The 24,959-nt window shown below is 34.8% G+C and overlaps 2 protein-coding genes, 1 long non-coding RNA gene and 1 pseudogene across 4 annotated transcripts in view; 3 read left to right on the top strand and 1 right to left on the bottom strand.

The window, feature by feature from the left end:
- Positions 1-24,959, top strand: part of LOC135125673 (CTP synthase-like) — a gene marked incomplete at its 5' end in the record, with an annotated part of 671,166 nt that overhangs the window by 449,612 nt on the left and 196,595 nt on the right. The gene's annotated exons all lie outside the window — the stretch shown is intronic.
- Positions 5,811-8,494, bottom strand: LOC135125740 (putative nuclease HARBI1). 2 transcript variants are annotated; one of them, XM_064051399.1, is made up of 3 exons: positions 7,547-8,494; positions 6,162-6,216; positions 5,811-6,079 (listed from the first exon to the last, which is right to left on the bottom strand). In XM_064051399.1, the coding sequence occupies exons 1-2, from the start codon at positions 8,427-8,429 to the stop codon at positions 6,176-6,178; spliced, it is 924 nt and encodes a 307-aa protein (XP_063907469.1). In that variant the 5' UTR covers positions 8,430-8,494; the 3' UTR covers positions 5,811-6,079; positions 6,162-6,175. The 2 variants fall into 2 exon arrangements, with proteins under 2 accessions (XP_063907469.1, XP_063907468.1); XM_064051398.1 differs by having other exon boundaries at positions 5,811-6,216.
- On the top strand, positions 9,664-10,233 carry LOC135125584 (uncharacterized). Its single transcript, XR_010279907.1, has 2 exons — positions 9,664-9,893; positions 9,945-10,233. It is a non-coding gene; the product is annotated as an uncharacterized LOC135125584 (long non-coding RNA).
- Positions 21,753-24,959, top strand: part of LOC135125932 (nephrin-like) — a 35,238-nt pseudogene continuing 32,031 nt past the window's right edge.

Raw genomic sequence — 24,959 nt, 5'->3', positions numbered from 1 at the left:
AAATTCATGTAGTGTATTCTTTCACGACTTGGATTCGTAAAATCTAAGGCACAATCTCAACATTCAAATTGTAATTGTAAGTAATTTTATCTTTGTTGTTCAGTAACAGATTTCTGGTTGAATTAATTTTTCTAAATGAAATATTAACATTTTTATTCACTCTATTTAGTATGTTTTTAATTTTGTAAGATATTGTTCAATAAAATCCAGAGAATAATATTTACCTATGTCTTCCTTAGTATCATGGTCCGTTTTGAACAACGAGCAACATTGTTTTTTTTTTTAATTTTGTATGTTATTTTGTCAATTAGATTGTTGATTAATTTTACTTTAAATCCATTATTTATTGCAATTTGTTTTATGGACTGAAGTTCTTTATTATAGTTTTCATGGTTTAGATTAGAATTGAACAATATTTCAATTAAAGATGCAAAACTTGATATTTTATGAATCCATAGGTGGTTGGAAGAATTGCAAATAATGTTGTCTGTATATGTTTTATTGGCCCAATATCTTACAAAATTAAAAACATTCTTGGAGAAATATTAAACACGAGAGACCAAAAGTTGCTATAAACGAAGTCATTCTTTTCATCTTTAGTACACTTTGACCCCATATGGATTCATACAAAACAACTTTCAGGCCCACAGTCCAAGGAAACATTAAATTAGTAGCCCTTGTTTTAAGAATACCAAATCGTCTTTCAAATATCGGCGGATTGAGAAATTAATAAATCAAAGGGACAGATTTATAATTATGTTGTTTACTGTGGAGTATCTACGAAAAAAATCCAAAGACTGTGATGCCAAAAGTTAATTTAAGTCAAATAATAGTTTTTATCCATAGCGACATTTGGGTTCATAATTACTACTCCATTAAAATATTAAACTGGTTTTTCAAATTTCGCTTGTTTCTTGGATAAAATAATATAAAATACGAGAGGCCAAAAATTGCTACAAATGTAATTAATGATTGTAAAAGAGTATAAGTAATTATTTTCGTCTTTAGTACACTTTTGTCACACAAATTCATACAAAACAACTTTCAGGTTCACAACTCAAGCTAAAGTTAAATTAATTGTCGTTGTTTTAAGAATATCAAATTGTGATTCAAATACCGGAAGAAAAAAACAAATCTAAGAAACAATTTCATGGTGATACTATTAACTGTAAAGTACCCATGAAAAAAATCTAAAGAATGCGATGCCAAAAGTTACTTTATATCAAATAATACATTTCATGCACAGTAACATTTGACCTTATAATTACATGTTTCGGAATAATGAGCTTCATATCTATCACTTCAAGTACAATTTTTGTTTTTGGAAATGAAATTCCAAGTGATTAGAAGATAAAACAGAAGCTCAAAAATGTATGGAAACGATGCATAACGTTCCAAGATATTAATTCCTAAAATTTAAAGCACACCCTCAAACAAATATCCAGATTGGGTCCATAAGTAGAATAAATAATAGTTTAAAAAACTAAAAAAACACGCTTTTATTGCTAATCGAACTAAAAACTAGAAAATAATTTTTAATGACAGAGTTTAATATTACAGTAGTAGAAGATCAAACAATCAATCATAATAAATCACCTCAAATTAAAATTATAATAAAATTTAAGTTTTTAACAGAATAATTCAATTCAGAGTAAAAAGCGTGGGGTGCTTGATATTTTAAATATTACAATCATTCTATTGGCAACTATCTATGAGAGGATAGTTATGAACCGCAGTAAAATGCACCCCACGCTTTTTACTCTGAATTGAATTATTCTGTTAAAAACTTAAATTTTATTATAATTTTAATTTGAGGTGATTTATTATGATTGATTGTTTGATCTTCTACTACTGTAATATTAAACTCTGTCATTAAAAATTATTTTCTAGTTTTTAGTTCGATTAGCAATAAAAGCGTGTTTTTTTAGTTTTTTAAACTATTATTTATTTTTCATTTTTTAGTCTGCGACAAATTCATAAATTGGGGAATTAATTACTTATTTAGATTTTTCTAGAAAGAACCACTCAGTGGTCTCCATAGGATCGAGGATCCTGGCGGTCCTAATAAGGATAATGGGAAACTGTTATCAAATTATTGCATTGTCATCGATCCTTGAGACGTGTGCAAAGTTTCAAGATGATCAGACTTTTAGAAACCGATGAAAATTAAGCTCAAAGATTCCGTTACATACATACATAGATACAACCCAAGCTAATAAAAGCGTGATAAAAATAATTTAAGAGATTAACAAAAACTTGTACTGCTAATTGTAGAAATCACTGGTAGAAGTGCCTGTACACACATAAAAGTAAATTTATTACTCCAACTTAAACTGGTATTTTAAAATTGACATGTACGCCTTTCTTGGAGAAATATAAAAAGAGAGGTTAAAAGCTGCTATAAAATAGTAATGTTTCTTTTTTCGAAATCGCGCAGTAATGTGCTTTTTCTATGTTCAAAAATCGGCATAGAAATTAAATGCGGTGTTGTCATATTAATATTATCTAGCTCCACAATTACATTTTACAAGGTTATAAATTGTTTTTCGGTTTAGCAGTAATTCTATACACTTTGTTAACCTTTTTTATTAGTTATTAGAAACACATCCAGTTTATTATTTTTATAAATATAATTTATTAACTAAATTTGCGCGTAATCTTGCAACGTCGCAACCTTTCATGGCAACAGCGGATTTCGTGAAGTGCAGCGACATTCTATGGCAGCGAACAATGTGTATCTACCACGTATCCGCATCCACATAACCTGTAATAAGTTTTTGTTCGGTGCAGAAACAACCATGGAAAACATTATATGGAGAATATCTCATTGCACACGAGTATTTCGCTGAAAAAGAAAATTCTGTGAAATCAACATTTTGGGCTACATAGTCGTTGTTAAAGTCAACTCTGTTATTATAAAACAGCATAGATATAATCTAAGTACACCAAGTTCTCAAGCAAAAAATATAGGTTATGTTTCCCAGAAATCAAATATAGTTACAAGAGAAAACTTACGAAAATTTTTAACAGAGGCCCGTGATTAATGTACCTAATGTCAAAGGTAATCTCAAAGAAAGTCAATCACATTGTCTACAAAACATAATGTTTTAGGTATATTTTTTATTCGAACCTGGTTGTAGGAGTATGCGGAATGGAAGAATTTGAACAATTTTCTTGTATCTACATAACCTATAATAAGCTTTTATTATTATTACAGAACAGATTACATGCCCATTTTAAATGAAAGTATGAAGCATACCTCTTATTTTTTGGCACTTTTAATAATATTTTTGCTTGCAGAAAGATCTGCAGCAATTGCAAAATAGAGATGGATAGCTATAATAACAAGAACTTTACATGCATTCGACCGAACTTGCAAAAACTGGCAGATAATATATCAAATTTATTACCCAAAAACTCAGCCACAGTTTATGAAAAGCGGTATGAAAATTTTTTTTTGGCACAGAAACAACCATGCGAAATATATGGAGAACACCTCATTGCATACGAGTATTTCGCTGGAAAAGCAAATTCTGTGAAATCTTTAACACTTTGGGTGCATAGTCGTAGTTAAAATCAACTCTGTTAATAAAAAACAGCATAGATATATCTAAGTACATCAAGTTTTCAAGCAAAAATATAGGTTACGTTGTCAAGAAATCAAATATATGTACAAGAGAAGACTTACCAAAATTTTTAACAGAAGCCCATGATTAAATGTACCTGATGTTAAAGGTGATCTCAAACAAGGTCAATCACATTGTCTATAAATCATTATGTTTTAGGTTTATTTTTTATTACAAGTTGTAGGAGCATGTGGAATGGATAAATTGAGAAAGAATGACGGCATTCAAGACAAAAACGATACGCTAATAATTAAAATTCCTACGTCTAAAACTGGCAAAGCACGAGAATTTACAAATATGTGTAAAAATATTTATCCAATTGAAATATAATAAAAATACCTAATTTTAAGACCGCACCATACACCAGACAAATCATTATTTATACATTACATTTGGATAGTGAATGCAGCAGCTGTTGCATTGTACAAATATACCTGCAAACACTTGTAACAAATTATGCAGACACCTCTTTCGACTAAAAGATATATATTTAACTTTATCCATACGTTGTCAACTTTGTTAATAATTGCAATCTTTAACTTCATAAGAAATATGAATAATCTACTTTGGTGTTGTATAGTAGTATTAAATGTTCATAGAATATAATTGCACTTACTAAGAAGTAAGCTTTCCTAGTTTTAAGTTGTTTTCTTTTATCTTTGATTATCTTAATTTCTTCAGCCTCTATGTGGCTGTTTTAATTCCAAAAAATTGTTTCTGAATAAACTGATTCATACCACTTTTTCTTTCTTTTACACGAAAACAGTTTAAACTATAACTCCAAATATTTACCTTCCTTAAAACGTGTCAAGCATTCGCTTGTTTGTAAATGATGCAACCATAAATACAAATTTGAACACTGATATGACAGGTTTGAGGCTAGGATGTGGTTTTCATATTCTCCCATTACTTGTTGCCTAAATCTGGCGCGAGGCCAAAAGTTATCATTGACGTATATATATATATATATATTTATTTATTTATATTATGAATTTATATTAATTTTTGTATTACATATTATATTTTTTCAAACATTGAATAAAATTATAATTTACTGTAAGCTCTAAAGCTGTTTACGATGTTGCGATATATACGTAACGTCTATGTCCATTTAATACGTTATATTGGCGTTTAAAATAAAACGTAACAGATACATCAAAATATAGAGAATCTAGCGACATACTAAGGGGTCAATTCCAAGTTCAGGGCGCAAATCATGGGCGCAGCGCAACTTTGCACCTCTGATTTGCGCCCTTGTTGCGCCTCGAGTTGCGTCCAAATTCTAAGTAACAAAGTTGCACCCGCGCAATGTAGGCGCAACGGCGGAACATTAGCCACAGCATTTTACTTTGATTGGGTGTGGTTGTTCTGTCAAATGTCAATTTAACTGTCAATGCAGGAGTACGCAAGCGTCAGCTACATATTTCGAATTTAAAAATATTAAACCATGGCAAATAAATCGTAAGTAATTTATGCTTTTATTTCACGGACAAGTTTTAAAAAGTAATGGGTACCACATATATTAAAATTAATCACAAAATCGCTAATTGTAGCATCAAAGCAAGAGGTAAAAATTTTACCAAAACAGAGCTGCTAGCATTAGTGGATGCAATTGAGGCGCGGAGAAAGTTTTTGTTTGGGCCTTTGCAAGGTCCAACTTTAACACAGTACCATCGGGACAGGGCATGGGAGAAAGTAGTGGAGGCAGTAAACGCAGTGGCACCAGTGGTTCGCACGACGAAGGACATAAAAAAGAAATTTAAAGACCTTAAAACCAGGACAAAACAAAAGGCGAATGCCTTTAAAAGAAGTACCAAAAAGACCGGTGGGGGCGAAAACGAGGAAACTCCTCTGAATGAGATGGAACAAAAAATCATCTCATTCATTGGAACAGAAAGTATCGAGGGGATCGCTGGAGGAATTGATACATTCCAAAAAAGGGGTAAGTATATTTGATATTATTATGTAAATGCTTTTACTTAATTTATTATCAACTGAAACGTAAAAAAAATGCTTCAATAAAACATTTACAGGTATATTTATTAACACAAACGTTAATAAAGATCTATTTTTACTGAATTGCTTGCATTATTTGTACTTTTTTTTAGTTGTTAACGAACCAACTCCTCTCCTGATCCCTCCACCATACCTTGAAATTTCATTAAGCCCCACTGAAGGTATGTATAGGTTTATAAAATAGTTTTATTTATAAATAGACAACAAGATAGTTTCAACATCGATACAGTAATAATATACACATATCATTTTTAAATAACCATAATTACTTTGCAAATATATTAATAGTTTATTATTTCCACCTTTTACAGAGTATAACATGTGTTCCACTGGACCTAGCCCTACTTCCTCTCCTCCCAGAGTTTCAGTTTCGCCAATCCTGCCAGCACCCCTCACTGCACCACCTGTGATACCTCCAACTGTCCCAAAGAAAAAATCTAAAACACAGGTTTTGGATGAAATTAAAAGAACTACCACTCTGCAAACACAGCAGAATGTTTTACTCTCTGATATCCTTACGGAATTCAAGAGCTTCAGTAGTCAGGTAACCGAAGGAATAAGAGAGTTGGTAGCTCTAAAAAAAAGAGAGGTAGAAATTTTAGAGGAAAACCTCAAAATAAAAAAAGCCAAAACCTCACATTAAATATTTTATCTAATTATAGTAATTTTTGATTGTTCATTATTTATTTATTTAGTTATTATTCACATTAAATAAACATCATATACTTGTTACTTTGATCATTTATTGAATTATTTATTTATAGGGATGTACCGACTAGTGGCTGACCGGTCGGCTTTTTTTACTAAAATTAAAATAGTATATAAAACAATTAAACCCGGTTCACAGAACCTCAATTAAATATTTAATTGCGATTTAATTTTTAACCCCGCGTTAAAGTACCATGTGACCGACTCTACGCCAATGAGACGTTGCTAATGGCCTTGTTAAATGCGCGATCAACTTAATCTTAGTTAAAATATTGTATAAACTGGCCCTAAATTGTGTTATTCTTTATTTTTGTACTGAGTTACTAAAAAAAAATTAAATGTTAAAATTATCCAAATAAATTTAACACATTTTTTGGAAAACAAAGGAACTTTAGTTATTCCTTTTATAAAATAAAACAAATTTTTAAGGTAGTCAGAGAAATAGAAAAAAAAAAACACACTGCCTGTCGCATTTATAAACCGGTTTTAGCAAAGCCGAACAGTCGGCCGACTAGTCGGTTTTTACTGGCCGAACAATCGGCTAGTCAGTTAGTCGGCCAGACCTACAGTCGGTACATCTCTATTTATTTAGTTTAAAAATTAAGTTGTAATTTTTTTGTCAGTTCGGTTACTTTCCACAATGGAAATTTTGAAATTAATCCTTGCAGAATAAAATGAATCCAAAACGTGCTATTAATAGAACTAGCAAAAAAAAGCAAGTATTAAATTTAACAGTGTGGAACAAGCAATTGTGGAAATATCTAGTGGGACCCTGTAAAGGCTGACAAAATCCCACCAGGTTAAGGAAGGGGTGTTATTTGAAAATATGAGAGTTAGAAGTAAAATTTGTGTTTGCAAAGGATACAAATTAATAAATTTTGAAAAAAAGGGCTGTAGAAGTCACCAACATACAAAATTTTAACCTACAATTGCAGATGAGCACAAATGTTAAATAAAAAAGGATACATGTCAAAATCAGGTAAAATGTTGTGCAATCAGTTGTCTTTTAATTTGGTCATAATGGAGATTTTGAGGCTCTTGACATGGGAATTCATCATTCAGAGGATGTTCTTGTAAATCTTCTACATCCAGGTTATGTTCAGTGCAAATATTGTGGAGAACACAACATGCAGTAGTTATGTGACACACTTTCCCTGGAGAATATTTAAGTGGACAATCTAAAACACGCCACCTACTTTTTAGAACTCCATTTGTCCTTTCCACTGGATTTCGAGTGGAAATGTGCACAGAATTATATAACAATTCAGGCGGTGTGTTAACATGGCCAACAGGAGTCATGAGCCAAGGTTCCTGTGGATATCCAGAATCCCCAATGAGCCAACCTTCTGGAAAATTACCTTCAGCTAAGGCTTCTCGAACAGCTGAATTTCTCCACACATACGAATCATGATTAGAACCTGGAAATTCTGCAACACTGTTAAAAATTTTTAAATCAGGTCCGACAACAAGTTGTACAATAATTGAGTGGTAAATATGACGATTCAGGTATTGTTCTGGGGCAGTTGTTGGAGCTTGAATGCGTACGTGAGTACAGTCAATTGCACCCAAAACGTTTGGAAATCCACGTCTGTGTTTGGTCTGTCCTATTTGGTAGAAGGCTTGTTTCACTGCCAGGTAGTCTTCAGCGTTGGGAAAACGTATAAACTGTGGCGCAAGAGCCACAATAGCCTCAGTAACTTCTCCAATGATACGACATGCTGAGGGTTGTGAAACATTGCCACTGCTTGCTACTAGCCATTGATATGAACCTGTGGCATAAAATTGAAGGGCCACATACAATTTTTGCATGGGTGTTAGATGTTTGTATCGTCCACTTCGCGTGTTTTTTGTCAAAGCCGGTGAAATTAAACCTAAAACATACTCAAATACAATTCTGTTCAACCTAGTATGCTGAAACAGAATCCTCTCGGAAATTTGCCGAATATGAAAGGCGTTCCTCGGTACACGTTCTTCACCATCCTCACTATCACTTTCAGTATCATTTTCGAACAAATCGAGAGCTAAAGCCGCTAAACCTTGTCTTGCACCGGCCGCCATGTCCCACACATAAGATGACATACGGTTGCGCCGGTACAAATTTGAGATGCACCACCGCCATCGAGTGGCGCAAAATACGAGTGCAATTTGACCGCGGAATTTGACTTTGAATTAGGCGCAAACTGAATTGCGCCGTCACCATGGCGACCCCACTTGCGCCGGGTGCAAATCTAACTTGGAATTGACCCCTAACACAACGTTATGATGATGTACCAGCGAGCACGTCTCTAGTCTGAAACAATGTGGATGTCACCAGTATGTTACAAGCATGGGTCACTGTTGATTACATTACATAGCACAGGGAAAGCAAATGTACGCAGTTTGGGATGTAGAGCGGCTTTCAGCACGAAAGGGTACAGGGGCGGGGCTTAAGTTGCGCGACTTGTAGCCGGGCCATCAGTGGCGTAACATCGATGCATTGAGAAGGGAGGCTCGGCTGAGTTGTACTTCTTTCAAAAACAATTAAAAAAAGAGCAATTTCTACAAAAGAATACAGACAACCATTTAATAAAAATAAATTAATTTGTTTGTTAAAAAAATAGACTTACGTAACAATAAATTATGATAATCTATCACACAAAATTTGGTATTTTTAATTATTAAACGAGTTTATAATGTGAGGGATTATAGCATGAGTAAAAAATTTCACGAACCCCTCATTATAAACCAGTATCATATACTATTTTATAGTCGACTAGTCTTAAATCAACAGTTAAATCTTTAGATAAAAGTTGGCTTAAAACTCTGAGAATAAGCAACCTATGACTATAATTATATGTTTTTTTATTTTCTGGCACAATTTATCGATACCGTAAAGTCGGATTATAATAAGGCTTAACGTTTTCTGTCTTTAACATCGAAGTAATAATCACAGTTCATATTCTAGCATAATTGTCGTTTATAACTAGAGCTTCGACTGTACCCTAATTTAACAGTTCTTATTGCTCACTAAAAATTACCTTTTTACTTCTTTTACTTACTTTTTTATTCAACTCATACATCAAATATAGCACTAATAATTGTTTAAATTCTTTTTCTATAATGTCAACGCTAATAAAATAGAAAAGTGATATTTTTATTAACCCCAATAATATTTTAATATTTAAAATCGAAATATTCATCGCCGCTGCCACTGCTTGCACGATATTTGTAAGGCCAAACCAAAACAATGTTCTGCGCACTCCCACCACCTGTACCGTTTTGTCTTGAAAGCTGCTCTAACAGCTAACAACACGGGGGTGAAGGTTGTATTGCCGAATAGGCAACATGAATGACATTTAGCTTGTGGACGCCGGCATCGCATTTTGAGGGGCAAGGGGCGGCTAGTAGCACACTGCGCAGATGCAGCCTGTGGCTGTGGGCTCCAGATTTTTCCCGGTCTTTTACTGACATATGTCAATGTTGTGCGATGCAGTGTGATGTTTTGGAATAAAATGTGTTTCACGGCTTTAATTCTCGCAAGTGACCGTGGAATTTATGTGAAAGGTAATAAAAATATAATTATGTGCTGATTGTTTGATAACAACCATGTTTCAGGACTGAGGCTTGCGCTTGAAACAGGGGCAACACCATTGCAAAACATCACTTCGTACTTCGAAGTATTTGGAATGAACTCAATGTGAGTACCTTTTACTTTAAAATAACCTGGAGGAAATGGAAACCCTTGAATGGATCTGGTACTCCCATTTGACGTCTAGAAGTACTATGGTGGAAGGTTTGTGTTTTTGTTAATTTTTTGTTTATAACAGAATTGTTTTTTTATTTTATTGTTAATTTTTGAATTGTACATTAGTCTTTTAATGTTTAATATACTTCGTTTGTAAAATTTTATGAATTTTATTTCTTTCCATTAATAAAACAAATAAGTAGTGGTAGGCAATCCGTATGACACGATGCTGGAGTATGCAACTGGCAATACACGTAGCATGCATTTATTTGAATTTCCCACACTTTTACATCGCAACATGACCGTCGAGAAATGTCACTGCTGCTGCCAATGAAATACATGGAGCCTGCGCTTCTTCTATATTGACTGTTCTGTGGCTAACAAGATCGTAGACAGAGTTAAGTGGCATTAATATCGCTACGACGTAATTGTGTTTACTGGGTAATAATAATAATAATAATAATGTTACTTTTTTTAGTGCGATTTTTCATGCGCTTTTCTATCTCACGTTGTAAATGTCAAGTTTGTGATCAATCAAATATTTTGTTCCTGCATTTTGAAGATTTTCAATACACATATATAGGTTGTCTGACGATATTTGTTTTTATGGCTCTGACTTTCTAATTAGTGTCTATAAACATACAATAGGATTTCCTAACTAACCCTCACCCAAGTTTGTCTAGAATTATAAAAATTTTATGGACTCCCAAAGCCCTTTCGTCGATTTTATTGTACAGATAAAGAACCTGTCTGGGGAAAGCCGATGTTAACTGCACCCAAGTTCGCCACGCGCCGGGCAGTCAGGCAGGCAGGTACAGTAAATAGAAACGTTTCTGTTGTATACAATAAAATTTTACAATATCATTACAAGGGGCTGGGTAAGCTGTTCACTCACTGAGTGTCCCACCGCCTTGGCATGCGCCGCTACTGTTCAACCAGAAGAAGGGTAGCTAAGCACCGCTCCGGTTACTGGTCTTCCACTTTTAAAATTTATGATGAGCATGAACCACTGTGAAGTTAACTGGCTTAAACCATCGTAAAAGTTTATTCTATGCAACAGGGACGTTGTCACTGTACAAATCGCAATTTTTTAATTTATTTTATGATAAAATGGACTAAGCCATCTTCTTCCTCTAACAGTAGGTGGCCGCACTGCCGCACAAATACTGTTTTGCCATTTTAAGATTTTGTGATCAGCACGGAAGCAAAACGGACCAAGCCATATTGAGCCAGGAAGAAGGATCCGCTTAAAGTAATTGAAATGACGAGTGCCAATTTTTTTTCTACCAAAGCTCTTGAAAATAACATTACAAACAGAAAAATTGCAGAATCAAAAATCAAAGTGTTGTGGTTAAACATCCAGTGGTTACGATTTCAAAAGCAATGTCCTAATAATATTCAGTTCAAACATTCAAATCAGAATGACGTACCATTTGAAATTGTTGATATTGGTAAAAGAAAAGCAACAATAGGGAAACCAGAACTGCAATTGCTTTACCGAAATGGAAACCTAATCAACGATAAAAAAAAAAGATCTCTTGCTAATAAAATTCATTCCTCCTGTTTTTCACGACTTTTATGAAAACCTTCGAGCTTCTGCTCAGGGAACTGGGGGAGATTTAGGTGTGGAGTCAGAAAATGAAGAAAATTGAGATGAATATTCTTCTCAAGGTTTATGGCGCTTTTTTATTTTTGAATAAAAGAAAAAAAATTGTGTTTTAATAACTATTTTGCATTAATAAATTATGTTTTCTTATATTGGTTTCATTAAATTTTGAGCTAAACACAATATACATCAATAGCAAAGTGGACTAATCCACAACAAAAACCAAAAAGAAGCAATTTTTTTCAATATTTTGGTATCTTTCTTAAGCCAACACAGTCTTTTTATATTTGAAATATGTTGCAATATGTATCCCATTTTTTGGCATTCGTTCTTAAATGGGTTAGCCCGTTTTGCCGCTCATAGCTTCAATTAAGTTGTTTGCTATTGTTTATTGTCTGTATCCCTCAAGCTGCTACCTGACTGACCGCGTAGCAAACATCGGGTGGTTTCCCTTGACAGGTAGTTCTACAAGCAAACTCTTCAACTGTACAATAAAATTGACGACAGGGCTATAAAACGAATTAACTTTGGGAGCCCATAAAATTCTTATAATTCTAGACAAACTTTATAAAATTTATTTGGGTAGACGCTGCTGGAAGACCCGCACGGCCGGCCGGCGCATATAAAATAGGTTAAAGTTGTAAATAATGTTAATGATTATTAACCCTTTTCCTGTAAGATCGTAAAACTTCCATAGTGACTTTTCGTGCGCACGCATCTTCAAAACCACTTTGGAAATAGTATCCGGCACTCCGGCAGCAGAGCAGAGGCCTGTGACAACAAACCGTTTTGACAGAATGCAACCGGAAACACATGCGTAATCTGTCGCTCATTGGTTAATTTTAATTTGGCGCTCCAAAAATCTGACTTCGCCTGCGCGATGTTGTCTCACTCTGTATCATTGGAATTTATATAATGTCTACTCACTTTGCTTACAGGAAAAGGGTCAATTAGCCAATAACACGTGACGTCATGTTGTGGCGGGAACTCAACGTTTGAAAAGCGCCGTGAAACTCCATAAGCGACAATGTTAACATTTTCGCATTTTATTTAAAAGTGTGGGTATTTATTTAGAAAATAAACATGTGAATAGCTTCTTTCGTATCTTTTCTGTGCATGAGGGTGCTTTTTTTGGCGATTTGAGTTTAGAAATACATAATAAAAATAAAAATACACAACACTGTTTTGGTCTGAATTCCTCGTCATCCAAAATACATCCGTGTGTTTTAAGCGGTAAATCGGAAATTAATATTTTCGTTTGAGGTTACTGTGACGGGTTTAAGTGAAGGTGTGTGATTTGTTTTTAAAGTATGGATAATTTAAGAGATTATGCACGATGTCGTTCCGTCGAAGACAAAAACAGATATGTACAAAAGTTAAACAATTTAAACGGCTTAAATCCTTATACATACAATGAGTGCAAGTGATTCTAGTTTGTGTTTAGACGATGTCCCTACCATAACAATGAATACCATTCTAAACTTTTTTATTTTTAGAGTAAGTAAAATAACCCACAATAAAACTCGTGTCTTCAAAAGAGACATTTATTCAGTTTTCTCTTTTTTAGACAACTGTGTCTTTCAACATTACAAGTATTATGAGTGGATTTATTTTGATATCCTAAATTTTGTGATGGAACATAATCAGGATGGTCCACATCCGACAAATCTGCAGGTTTACCTAAAAGAGCACCAATGTAGTAATTTGTTAGAAACTGTAAATCTAATAGGTAGGTACTGTACCTAAAATAAAATGATCCGAACAAACATAGGAATACTTCACTTTGGCTTCGTTAATCCACTCGTTTCAAGGCTTTTGACCAAAGCTTCCGCCTTTTTCCCCATCCTGTATATATTTACCTTTATTGTTGCTAATTGCTGCGAAAGGAAAATAAAATTTGTCCGCATTTCTGGTGCTTCGATTCGCGCAACCCACAACAGCACAAAATTTAGCAATTTTCTCCTAAAATACAAAATATTGTAATATTAAGATGCTAGTGTATTTAAAAAACATTGATGTACATTAACAAAGAATTAATTTGCAAAACAAATAATATACGATGCAGCAAAGTTAACCTGTACATCACATTGGAAAACATTATTTTTTTAAGCATATTCAAACGTTATAGTGCGTTTTACAGATATCTACACAGTCTAGAAACTGTAACAAACTTACCAAACTATAAAAACACAGTTGACACACTCTCAAATTTAAATAAATTCCGAAAATATTAGCATTGACTCTTATGAGAAAATTGGCTAGTTGTCAAACGCTGCCATCTTGATGGCCTCGGATGACGTCAGTGTATTTGGCTAATTTCGACAATCCCTAAAATGCTGACAGCTGCTCGGGCTCGCTCAGATTTTACCATTAGCTTCCGTGAGGACTCATCTTAATCTTTTCTTAGGAACACTGAATGCAGATATAGAACTGAAATTTTAGAGTCAATCATCTAGCTAGATGATGAGGATCTGCAGAATGGATTTTTTCAGCAGGATGTATTTCCCATTCCTTCGAAAGTGGAAATTTTAAATTTAAAAATATTGTGATAACCGGTTTCTTGACCCAAATATTGGGCACACACTACATCAAGACAACAGCTGATCACCCAGCAAGCAACGGCATTGTGGAACGTTTTCACCGATCTCTGAATGCTTCCCTGATGTGCCACGACATCCAGTGGACAAAAGCCTTGCTCTTAGTGTTACTTGGGCTGCGAACAACCATTAAAGAAAACATCAGCACATCTACCTCCGATTTAGTGTAGGGGACCCCACTTCGACTTCCAGATAACATCTTCGATGGAATCACTTCCAATCAGAACAATGCAACCGCACCTACAAGTGAATACTCCGCTGCAAAACCCCACAGCAATCCCGTCGTACGTACACATACTGAAGGAACTGAAGCAAGCAAAATTCGTTTTCGTCCGTGTTGACTCCGTACGAAAACTCCTACAACCACCCTACGAGGGCTCCTTCGAAGTAGTTAAAACATCCTACAAATTTTTCGTAATAATAGTGAAGACAAAACGTTCTAATATCTCTGTTGTCAGGTTTAAGGTCACCAATGTCGGAAAAATGACAGCTCACCAATCAACGACAACCATGGGTGCCAATAACAATACCAACCTACCCGTACAGGCGCAAAATTCAAACCTCGCCCCAGAGACAAATAGCCACGGTTACACCACACGCGCGGGCAGGAAAGTGAGGTTTCCCACAAATCGGCGCGATTTTTTACAATATGATTAACAAACATATTGTGATAACCCAAACTTCCCGCCTTAAAAATTTGACCTTGAAACAGTTTGAAAGGCCCGCGAAAAATTCAAAAATTCAAAGTTTGGCCTTGGCTGTGATCGTCTAACAAATGAGAACCTACGTTGTGTGTTTTTTTTTTTGTTTTTGAAAAATGGCGGGAAGACGTTCTTTCATACAAGTGCATACACGGTCGAGAGCGCAAGAAATAATAGACAAAAATTGGTTTGGAGGGGGAGTACGGCACCCCTCACAGGGGGAAAAGACGCTTCGAAGATTTACTCCTCAGCGCAAAAACCCCCTTTTGGTTTTTATTCCCGGACGACATATTACATTTCAAACACCTTAAGATATGTGAAAGAAAAACACTCGCGAATTGACAGACATACACACACGAAAAACGAACAAACGGAAATTCTGTACATCTGTTTGGAATCAATGCAAATATTTAAATATCACCAATTTAATAAAACAAAGCAAAAGCTGAATCAAGTAACTGGATGCAAATACACAAGTTATTACAGGCGTGTGGCGGCCGATCTCTTTTTCTTTTTTTTTTAAGTTACGGCAGTTAACAGGGCCACAAGAAAAGTACCCCTGGAGCGTTGTGGCATAAGCGGAGTCTGAGCTACCGGTCTGGAACTGTTCTCCCCCCGCGACGGTGATTCTATCTATCGCAAAGCCTACCCCACACGCATATCCCATGACGAACTTTGCCCTGCGGAACTAGGCCATTACGGTCTTCCAACCCGTAGAAATCTCGACTATTGGGCCAAATCGAGAAATTCACAAAGTCGGCGGCCGCCCCTGAATCTATCCAAACCTGTGGACTTGTACAGGTGGCACGATAAATCTCGCCAGCTCGACTAGGAACCGAACTTCGCTTCTGCCACGTTTTCTGTGTCATTTAACCTCAGTTCCATTTTAAAATATTCAATCTCTTATAACTCTGATATTAACAACAACTGAACAAGTGTTAAGGTGTCAAAGAGCAATAAACAACATTTAGATTCGCCATACAACCTTGTGAAATTTTAAACAATAAATAATTCGTATGTGAGATTAAAGTTGGACATCAATTAATTTATATCATAGAAACATTCATCAACAAAGTATTTACAAAACAAAACTTAGCAAGGATTTATGCAACAAAGATCTGGTGCGAAATAAACTTGTACAAATAGAAATATTATGTGAGGTTAAAACTGTAGAACATGAGATTTACGTTCAATTAAAATTATACAACAAATAAAATTACTGAGGTTAAAATTGTGAGATTAAAGAAATATAGTATGATGTGAAAATTGCAGAGTTAACAAAATTTACAGGAGATTAATTTTTGCCACACTTTATCAACGGTTCAAACAAAGAGTTTACATTATGCCAAATTATATCATGATCTAAATGGTTGGTTACTTCAAAAATAATTTACTTTGAGAGTTTAAAATACTACGAACTGGTTACCCCAACAAAACACATAAACAAACAAACACAAAAATATCCAATCATCGCTCCGAGGGAAAAAGCGTCTCGGTGATGTAAGTTCCAAAATCGTTGCGAGGAAAAAGCGTCTCGGTAATGTAAATTTTCTGTAGCGTTGGGGGCATGCCTTAATTAATTAATCAATCTGGCGTTGCGAAACATGCCCCGATGAATTAATCGTGATAACGATGATAACCACCTGAGGGGAGAAAATATCATAACCCCCCCGCCAGTCCGCAGTATAATGAACTTGTTTAACTGCCGTAAATGAACTCTTAGCAATCTTGTGTGAAGAATTTAGAAGTGTTATAATGTAACACTTACGTATATGCATCCAGAGACCTATTCGTAATTAAACATAAGGTGTTTTTCCTGACTAAGTGAATTTCATGAAATCTTCTAGCAAATGGTTAATTTAAATAATCCTGATTGTTAAATTGTGTTTGCTCTAGCTGAGTATTAAGAAAAAGTAGCTTGATTTGTGAATTTTCAAACAAAGAACAGATTCACAACACGTGTTCGCGTCCGACCGGAAGTCTGCAATTTTCGATTAAAAGGGCGCAAGAATTTACCGCGCGGGTTGGGGACAACTGTATCATTATGAAAAATACGTTTGATCGTCGTTAAACAAAGGCTTCCTCCCGTTTTATTAACTACCAAACCAACTAATTTAAACCTAGCGCTTACCACGTGGTTACACTTACACGAAACACACCAGAATGACACATTCTACCGCCATGCCGCTTTTCTACCAACCCTCTAACTGAAATTACCCTAGCGCTACGTGCTGCCATCTAACCCAAAGATCATGCAAACTAACTCCTAAGCGCTACGTGCATTAGACCATCCATGCATATTTGGTTGCCTATGTTTAAGGATTTCCTTTTTGTGATTGAACTCTTTTTTTTTTTTTCAAATTAAAATTATTCAAATGTGATTTCGCGCCGTTGTCAATTAATTCAGCGCGAAAACTTTGATTTAAATTCGGTCACCACAATATCTTAGGCCGTAAATTTTCTGTAATATATCTCGAGCTGTAAATATTTTGTAATAAGTAATCTTAAGCTGTAATTCTCATGTAATTCAATTTGACATTTCGTTAAAATCACGCATGCGCCATTCCCATCTGCAATGTGACTGGACCGCGAAGCTCTCGCGTACCGAAACTTCATGCAAATCGGTTGTACTTGGTAAACGCAAAATAAAATTGTTCTTACCTCCCTTAATTATCGTTTACCGTTCCGGCAACCCGAAACCACAAGTTCAAGAATATGTCGTTGAGCAAGGCACTCTGAAATATTTGCTGACGTGTAAGTTAAGCCAAGACCACCTCGAATTGTTTTTTTCTTCTACTAGATCTAGGGGTGGATTTAATAACAACCCAACTCCGCAACAATACATATTTAAAGTCTCTGCGGAAATAGGGAAATATATTGACAGGTGCATGCGCACTAATAAATTTTCCTTCGCTAGTTCATACTTTTTAATTTTTATTATTCTATATTCTATAACTTCTGGCATTCAAAAAATACGCTTGCATCATCAAATTATTTATAACATAATTGAAATTCTGAGTAAAAATCGATTTAGCCTTTAAAATATCGATATCGGACGTACTCGCAGTGAATCGATTTGACTCCGATCTTTTAAATCGATCTCCCCACCTCTACATTGTAATTGGCGCCAGGAAAATCTCGATGACAGTTCGCGATCCTGTGACCTCATGAAGTCCGCCTGAAAAAGCTGAAAGTTTCACGTTAACGCCGAATTTCATTCATCGTTTCAGCGATAGTGAAGTACTCGTGCTGTGTTGTCAAAATACTACCTGCCCATTGATGGTTTCAGTGATTATTTCACGGTTACTCAACGGGATGAGGTCGAGATTATTTGTACTAACTATCTTAACTATGTGGTTCATTAGTGCGTAATAACTAGACAGCGGATTTCTGTCGGGCTACGTCACGATATAGGTGGGGACGCGCTGCATCGCCGGGACTCAGTAGCGGGTGATAGGTAATCACTGAATTTAATTCTCACTTGATTCCATAAATACAAATAACGATTTATTAATCAAACGGCTAAGTAAATGAGAACTGGAATTAACAGCAGAGTGCAACGAAGCAGCGTTATTCTAATCTCAAATAAACGAAGTGCAGCCGGTAACTGCAATAAATTCCCATCCCGTACGAGCCGTACCGAGTTTGGCCTTGTCTAGCCCGACAGAAATCCGCTCTCTAGTAATAACTCTTCACACGAGTTCTGTGTACATTTGAGTAAAGTGATTGACTTCGACGCTGCGTGAGGGTGGAACACCTACGAAAATTCCATTTGTTCTGTGAATGATTCAGTGATTTAGTGATTACGTTCATTTATAGGATTACTTTTTTGTGGTCACTGTGGATTACGCACGACAGATATGTAAGTGCAGGATTTTTATTTTGTAACTAACTGTGGCACTGTGGCTTTTTATGTGCGAAAATAAGTTGCAAAGGCAATAATTATCTTGGGGATGGCAGAGGTTTAAAATAATTCTGCCGTTATTAATTTATACTTAATTTAGCCCCTGTGGATGAGGTAAACGACACAGAACTTCAATGTAAGAAATGAAACCTACGTTGTTGTAAGGGGGAACGCTAGACGACAGACAAGTTTGAATTGTCCGCCATTTGTTGCCTTAAACGCAACCAGCAATTCTTCTTTAAATCTACCTGACGCGCTGAGATAGACGCTGACAGGACATGGGCCACAAAACTATCGTAAGCCGATAATGAAGGATAATGATAATTTATGACAGGCTGCACACAACATACATATAGCACAGAATAATCATTTCCCGTATTCTTTGGAAATATTAATTTTAATATTCTAGATAATTATTATATTCAAACACAATTTGGACACAAGGCTTATCAAACCCGTCTATTAATTTATTCGCCTAAATGTATTGTTAATACTGGTTTTGAATTTTGATGAATAATTGTAAACTTAGGTGGATATAAGTTATATTTGTGTTGATTATGAATATACAGGCTGATTTAAAAACGTTTTGCAATAATCCTACAGCGTACTATACAAGTCAGAAAATATAAACAGGGTTATGATCATTGGTTATCTATTATTTGTATATAGATAAAAACACATTTAGGCACAAAATGTCTGTATCTAGATGAAAAATACATGCCATGTTGGTGATGGTGGTTCCGTACACAAAAATACATATAAAAAGCTCACTAGTAATGTTCTGTGACTAATACTAAGCCAATCATCTGTTTACCAAAACTATATTTTAAATGTACTGTACCATCATTTTCTATATTGTAACCTTCAGTTCTATCTATCTTTAAATATAATCCTGAAGGGTAATAATCCACTATTCCCCGAATTTTACAATAAAACCTTGTGGAGGGGGTGTTTAGGCAGCGAAAGCCATATTCTTACACCAAGAAAAAATAATTTAGGCTAAACACATTTGAAATATTTATTTTAAACGATTCATAAAAAAATAATAAAAACTTGTTATCAGTTGTTTTATTGGCCAAAGTTTCAAGAAGTGTCTATTTTTTGTATCTAGTAAGTAACTAAAAATTAAAACAAAAATCTATCAAAGTGATTCGTTTTTGTCGGTTTAATAAAATCAAGAATAATTTTTGGCTGTATGTAAGCCGGTAATTTGTGACTTTTAAACAAATATGTTTTTTGTTTGTCTATACTTCTATCAAAGTCGCATAATAATGGCTCGTTTAACATAAAAATAATTTATTGCCAAAAGGTCAAATGGGACTAAAATTCACAATTTAATCTTCAAAAAATTGAACGTAAAGATCATATTATTCGAAATTACGTATCAAAATTAACTTCTTTTTGTACTGAACAATCTGTAAAAAAAAGTGGAGGTTGGAGAACAAAATCTTGTCCCACTGTTGATGAATAATGGATTTTTTCATGAAATTTTGTTTCGAAATGAAAGGATGGCAGATAATGTTACCAACAACTTATCGCAAGGTTATAATTCTGTAATCAGTAAGTTTATGGCGGCAAAGGGGTCAATTTCTCTTTAAAGGGTGGCTATACGACCAAGTGTACGGTGCAGCCTTATCGTAAAATTCTGAAAAAGGTACTGTAACCTCATTTGACATACACCTGTTAAAACTTGTATTACTTAAGGGGCTAAAGCCAAAGCACAATATTAAGTCGAAATTAAATGCCCTTCAAAATCGCAAGATTTGTCTCCCGAAGAAGCGGTTAGAAAAAAAAATAATCAAATTTTGTACACTGACAGGTAGAGATTTGAAACTAAAAAAAAATCATGATTACTACTTTCAAGTCCAGGGACAAATTCTTGTTACGGGTATTTCGCAAGTTTAGTTTGTTGTGTGAACAGTGAACACCCAAAGGAATAAATATAAAAAAAAATTACAAAGACGAAGAAATATCTGAAAAGATGGTAGATAAACTTATCAGATTTTACTTTGGGGCATTATGGCCCGAAATAATTGATTCAAGAAGAAAGAAGAACCTGTCTTTGCGAGAGATTTTTTTTAAATAAATAAAATTTGTTTCTATATTTTTATGTACTTTGATAATCTATTAGGAGTACATTTTTTATCACCAAGACTTGCATATTTTCATTATAAATATATTTCGAAAATGATCTCTCGGCAAATGAAAACATATACGAGCACTTTTTGTAAAACTATTTTTCAAGTAAGCAGTGTAGGGAGAAGTTACTGCACGTAGGGCTTTTTTAAAACACCTCCTTTCTGGGATAAGTAGTAGATACACTTGGCTACTTACACGTGTTAAACAGAAGCTGTATTTTATATATTTTCTATTATTATTATATAGTTTTGGCAATTTCTTTCTACCCTATAAAATTTTATTGGCAATAACGAACCGTACAATAGCAAGAGATATTTATAACTTAAAGTTGTCGCGTGCCGGTAATCCCCAGATGTTAGAAAGCATTATTTAATGAGTACAACCACCGGCTAAATGTTCTCTGACAAATTCGGATGCACTGGTGTGAGCCATAAATATTTCTTACCATACTGTCGTCCCGTTTTGTCAATAAAATGTTATAGGGTAGAATGAAATTTCCCAAACTGTAAATATGTTTATTAGTTTTATTAATTAGCAAAGCAAAATATATATTAATGAATCTTTTAAAATAAATATTTCAAATGTCTTTCGTCTAAATTATTTTTTCTTGGTGTAAGACTTTGGATTTCGCTGCTAAATACCCCCTTCACAAGGTGTTGTTGTAACATTCAACAATAGTGGATTATGGTTAATGGTATCAGATTTATTACCCTTCAGGATTATATTTAAAGATGGATAATACTGAAGGTTACAATATAGAGTATGATGGTACAGTACATTTAAAATATGGGAGTTTTGGTAAACAGATTATTGGCTTGGTATTAGTCACAGAACGTACCTACTAGTCGAACTTTTATCTGTATTTTTTGTATGGAACCACCATCACCAACATGAAATGTCAAAATTACTATTACAATAACTAAACTGCCAACTACTAAAGAAACGTAAAATAAAAAAGCTGTATCTGTTTCTGCGGTATGTATTTTTTATCTATATGCAGACATTTTGTGCTTAATTTTGATTTTATCTATATATAGATAATAATAGATAACCACTGGTCATAACCCTGTACATATTTATTGACTTGTATAGTACGCTATTGGATTTTTGCAAACGTTTTTAAATCACCCTGTATATTCATAATCCGCACAATTATAATTTGTATCCATCTAAGTTTAAAATTATTTATCAAAATTAAAAACCCTAATACCGTTTCGTTCTGTATATTACCGATCGTATCAAATCCTTCTTTTATTATCTATATAACAAGAAAACGGTATTAATAATACATTTAGGCGAATAAATTAATAGGGGGGCTTGATAAGACTTGTGTCCAAATGTGTTTGAATATAATAATTATCTCGAATATTAAAATTAATATATTCACGTTGTGGCAGCCTGTCATAAATTATCATTATTCTTCATTGTCGGCTTACGACGTTTTTATGGCCCTTGTCCCTTAATAGTGTATCTCAGCGCGTCAGGTGGATATAAAGAAGAATTGCTGGTTGCGTTTCAGGCAACAAATGGCGCCCAATTCAAGCTTGTCTGTCGTCTAGCGTTCCCCCTTAAAACAAGCCAACATAAAAAATAATGCGTAGAGAAAAGGTTTGGAACAAGGATCAAAGGAGCTACACATCAGCGTACATATCCCATAAATTTAAATTTTTAAGGCAACCCTCGTTGCAGTTACTCTTTTTTAACAATGTTCCTTTTTTGCAGTGTGCTTAACGACCGTCGGTTTAAGTTTGGTCTAAGGTCGACAACAATATTTCCGAGTGCAGCGTCGGGATGTTCAAGTGCAAGAAGGTGGTGAGGCGATGCTGGAATGCGAGGTGGCTAATTTGGCGGGTCAGGTGCAATGGATGAAGGAGAGGTTCGTCTTAGGTAGGAATTTTTATTATGTGGAAGATATCATAAGCAGATGCAAAATGTCACGAATTTTACATAACAAAAATTCGTTACATATGTAAAAAAATCACTTTCACTGAATGTTTTTAAGTTTTTAAAAACGTACCGACTTTCCAAGGAAAACGATTTTTGCAACTCATAAACAAATCAAGTGCCGGAGGCAAAAGCCAGAATAAACTTTCTTTCATAAACTAAGACCGAACCACTTTATGAATTTGCGTGGTAGTATAAACCTAAATTAGATTTGTCAGCGTTCTCATATGACCTGCTCTGAGCAAAGGTGTGCCATTGAGTACGTTTATCGCGCTAAGCTTATAATGGACTGACCCATACCCTCACCCAAATAAAACTTACGTAGTCCTTTTTAGTCTGCATTTACATCAGTAACTCAAGACAACCGGACGTGGGCAAGTGTTTCAGGAGTTATTGAGCACATGCATTTCTAATTCTGGTTTTTAAATCTTCACAATTACGAATCGGGCTTTGGTAAACTTGTTCTTTTACAACCCCCAGAGGAAGAAGTCTAACGGTGTTAAGTAGGTACTACGAGGGGTCCATGCATTCACACTACCTCTGTCAATCCACTTATTTGCAAACGTCTCATCAAGATAGTCCCTAACGACTCTGTGATAATAAGGTGGTGCCCCACCCTGCTGAAACCACGGATCTTTTCGGAAGTTGAGAGGAACATTTTCTAATAACCTCGGAAAATCATTTTCCAAAAATTATCGATACCTGTGTCCTGTTAAGTTGCCTTCAAAGAAGTATGGGCCAATTACGTAATCTGCAATAATACCAGCCCACACATTTATGGGATAAACATTTTGAAAATGAGCTGTTCTGATCCAGTGTGGGTTATTTTGGGAGTAATAATGACAGTTGTGCCGATTAACAACCCTGTTATTGTCAAATCTAGCTTCATCGGTGAACAAAACTTTGAATAAAAAATTGTTGTCCAACACTAGTTGATGTTGCATAAGATTGCAAATTTGTACTCTTCCTGGAAGGTTTTCTTCTTTTTGATCTTGTACTAATGTCACATGGTAAGGGTGGAACTGATTCGCTCTCAAAGTTTTTGAAACGGAAGATTGAGATATTCCTACCTGTCGTGCTATAAATATTTCAAAAATTTCATTTTCGACACCAGTAGCGGTAAGTCCTTTATTTCTGGTTTCTTTCGGCCAATTTTGTCTTAACGTTTTTTCTAAACATCTGAAGATTTGGTCGGATGGATGATGGATGTCGCCTATCGGGATATCTCCTTTCGTAGAGATTTGCTGCTGCAACGGCATTCTTTCCGCATTCTCCAAAAATCAAGATCATATCAACCTTTTCATCATTCGTGCGTTTAACCCTTATGAAATTAATATTCTCGATCGCAAAATACGACACAGTACAGCCAATTACATAAACGTTTTTTCATAACGTGTCATCAACAACATTCGTTTTCTAGTTGTTGGAGTTTTAGCATCATTTCTGATTCTCCATTGTAAATAACAGACAATAGAAAAGCGGCTTGCTTGTCTAGTACCAACTTGAGGACGTGTTCAAATAATTTGATTATCAAACAACTTGTTGAAGTTAAAGAATTGAAGAATTGATATCTTTTAATAAATAATCGAATTCTATTTTAAATTCATTCTTGCCGTGAGAATTAAAAAACACAAGTTGTGGCGCGGAAGGCGCTAGATCGAGATAAAACTTCCACTAGATTCGCTAGAGCAAACTTAATGGAACTAAGTTATAACGGAATGATTTGAAGATCTTAATTAAATGGATATTTTTAAATACTGACGTGACAACCCACTACAGTGGGGGTGGTATACTATATTCATTGAAACGAGTCGGAGTCACCGCGTCAAAACAAACAAATTGAAGTGATCATCACGTGGGCAGTCGAATTGTGCGCTTTCATTGGTCAGATCTTGTCTCGATCGAGATATACTTCGCGTAGGTGTACTTTATGGAAAAGCCTTTTGCAGTTCAATTATTATAATATTTGTTAGTAAAAAATAAAGAAAAACGAG

This window comes from Zophobas morio, unplaced genomic scaffold (genome assembly GCF_036711695.1).
Source record: "Zophobas morio isolate AGI-343-1 ecotype UQ-CSIRO unplaced genomic scaffold, CSIRO_AGI_Zmor_V1 ptg000009l, whole genome shotgun sequence".
NCBI classification, from domain to species: domain Eukaryota; kingdom Metazoa; phylum Arthropoda; class Insecta; order Coleoptera; family Tenebrionidae; genus Zophobas; species Zophobas morio.
Note: the sequence above shows the minus strand (reverse complement) of the source record. Positions and strands in the feature narration are given on the sequence as shown.

Excerpts from the sequence above, each read along its gene's own strand:
- LOC135125740 (XM_064051398.1), bottom strand. The coding sequence starts at position 8,429 with ATGTCATCTTATGTGTGGGACATGGCGGCCGGTGCAAGACAAGGTTTA. Across the intron at positions 6,217-7,546 it reads GACAAATGGAGTTCTAAAAA|AGCTACCAACTCTCTTATTC; the intron begins GTAGGTGGCGTG and ends TCTTTTTTTTAG.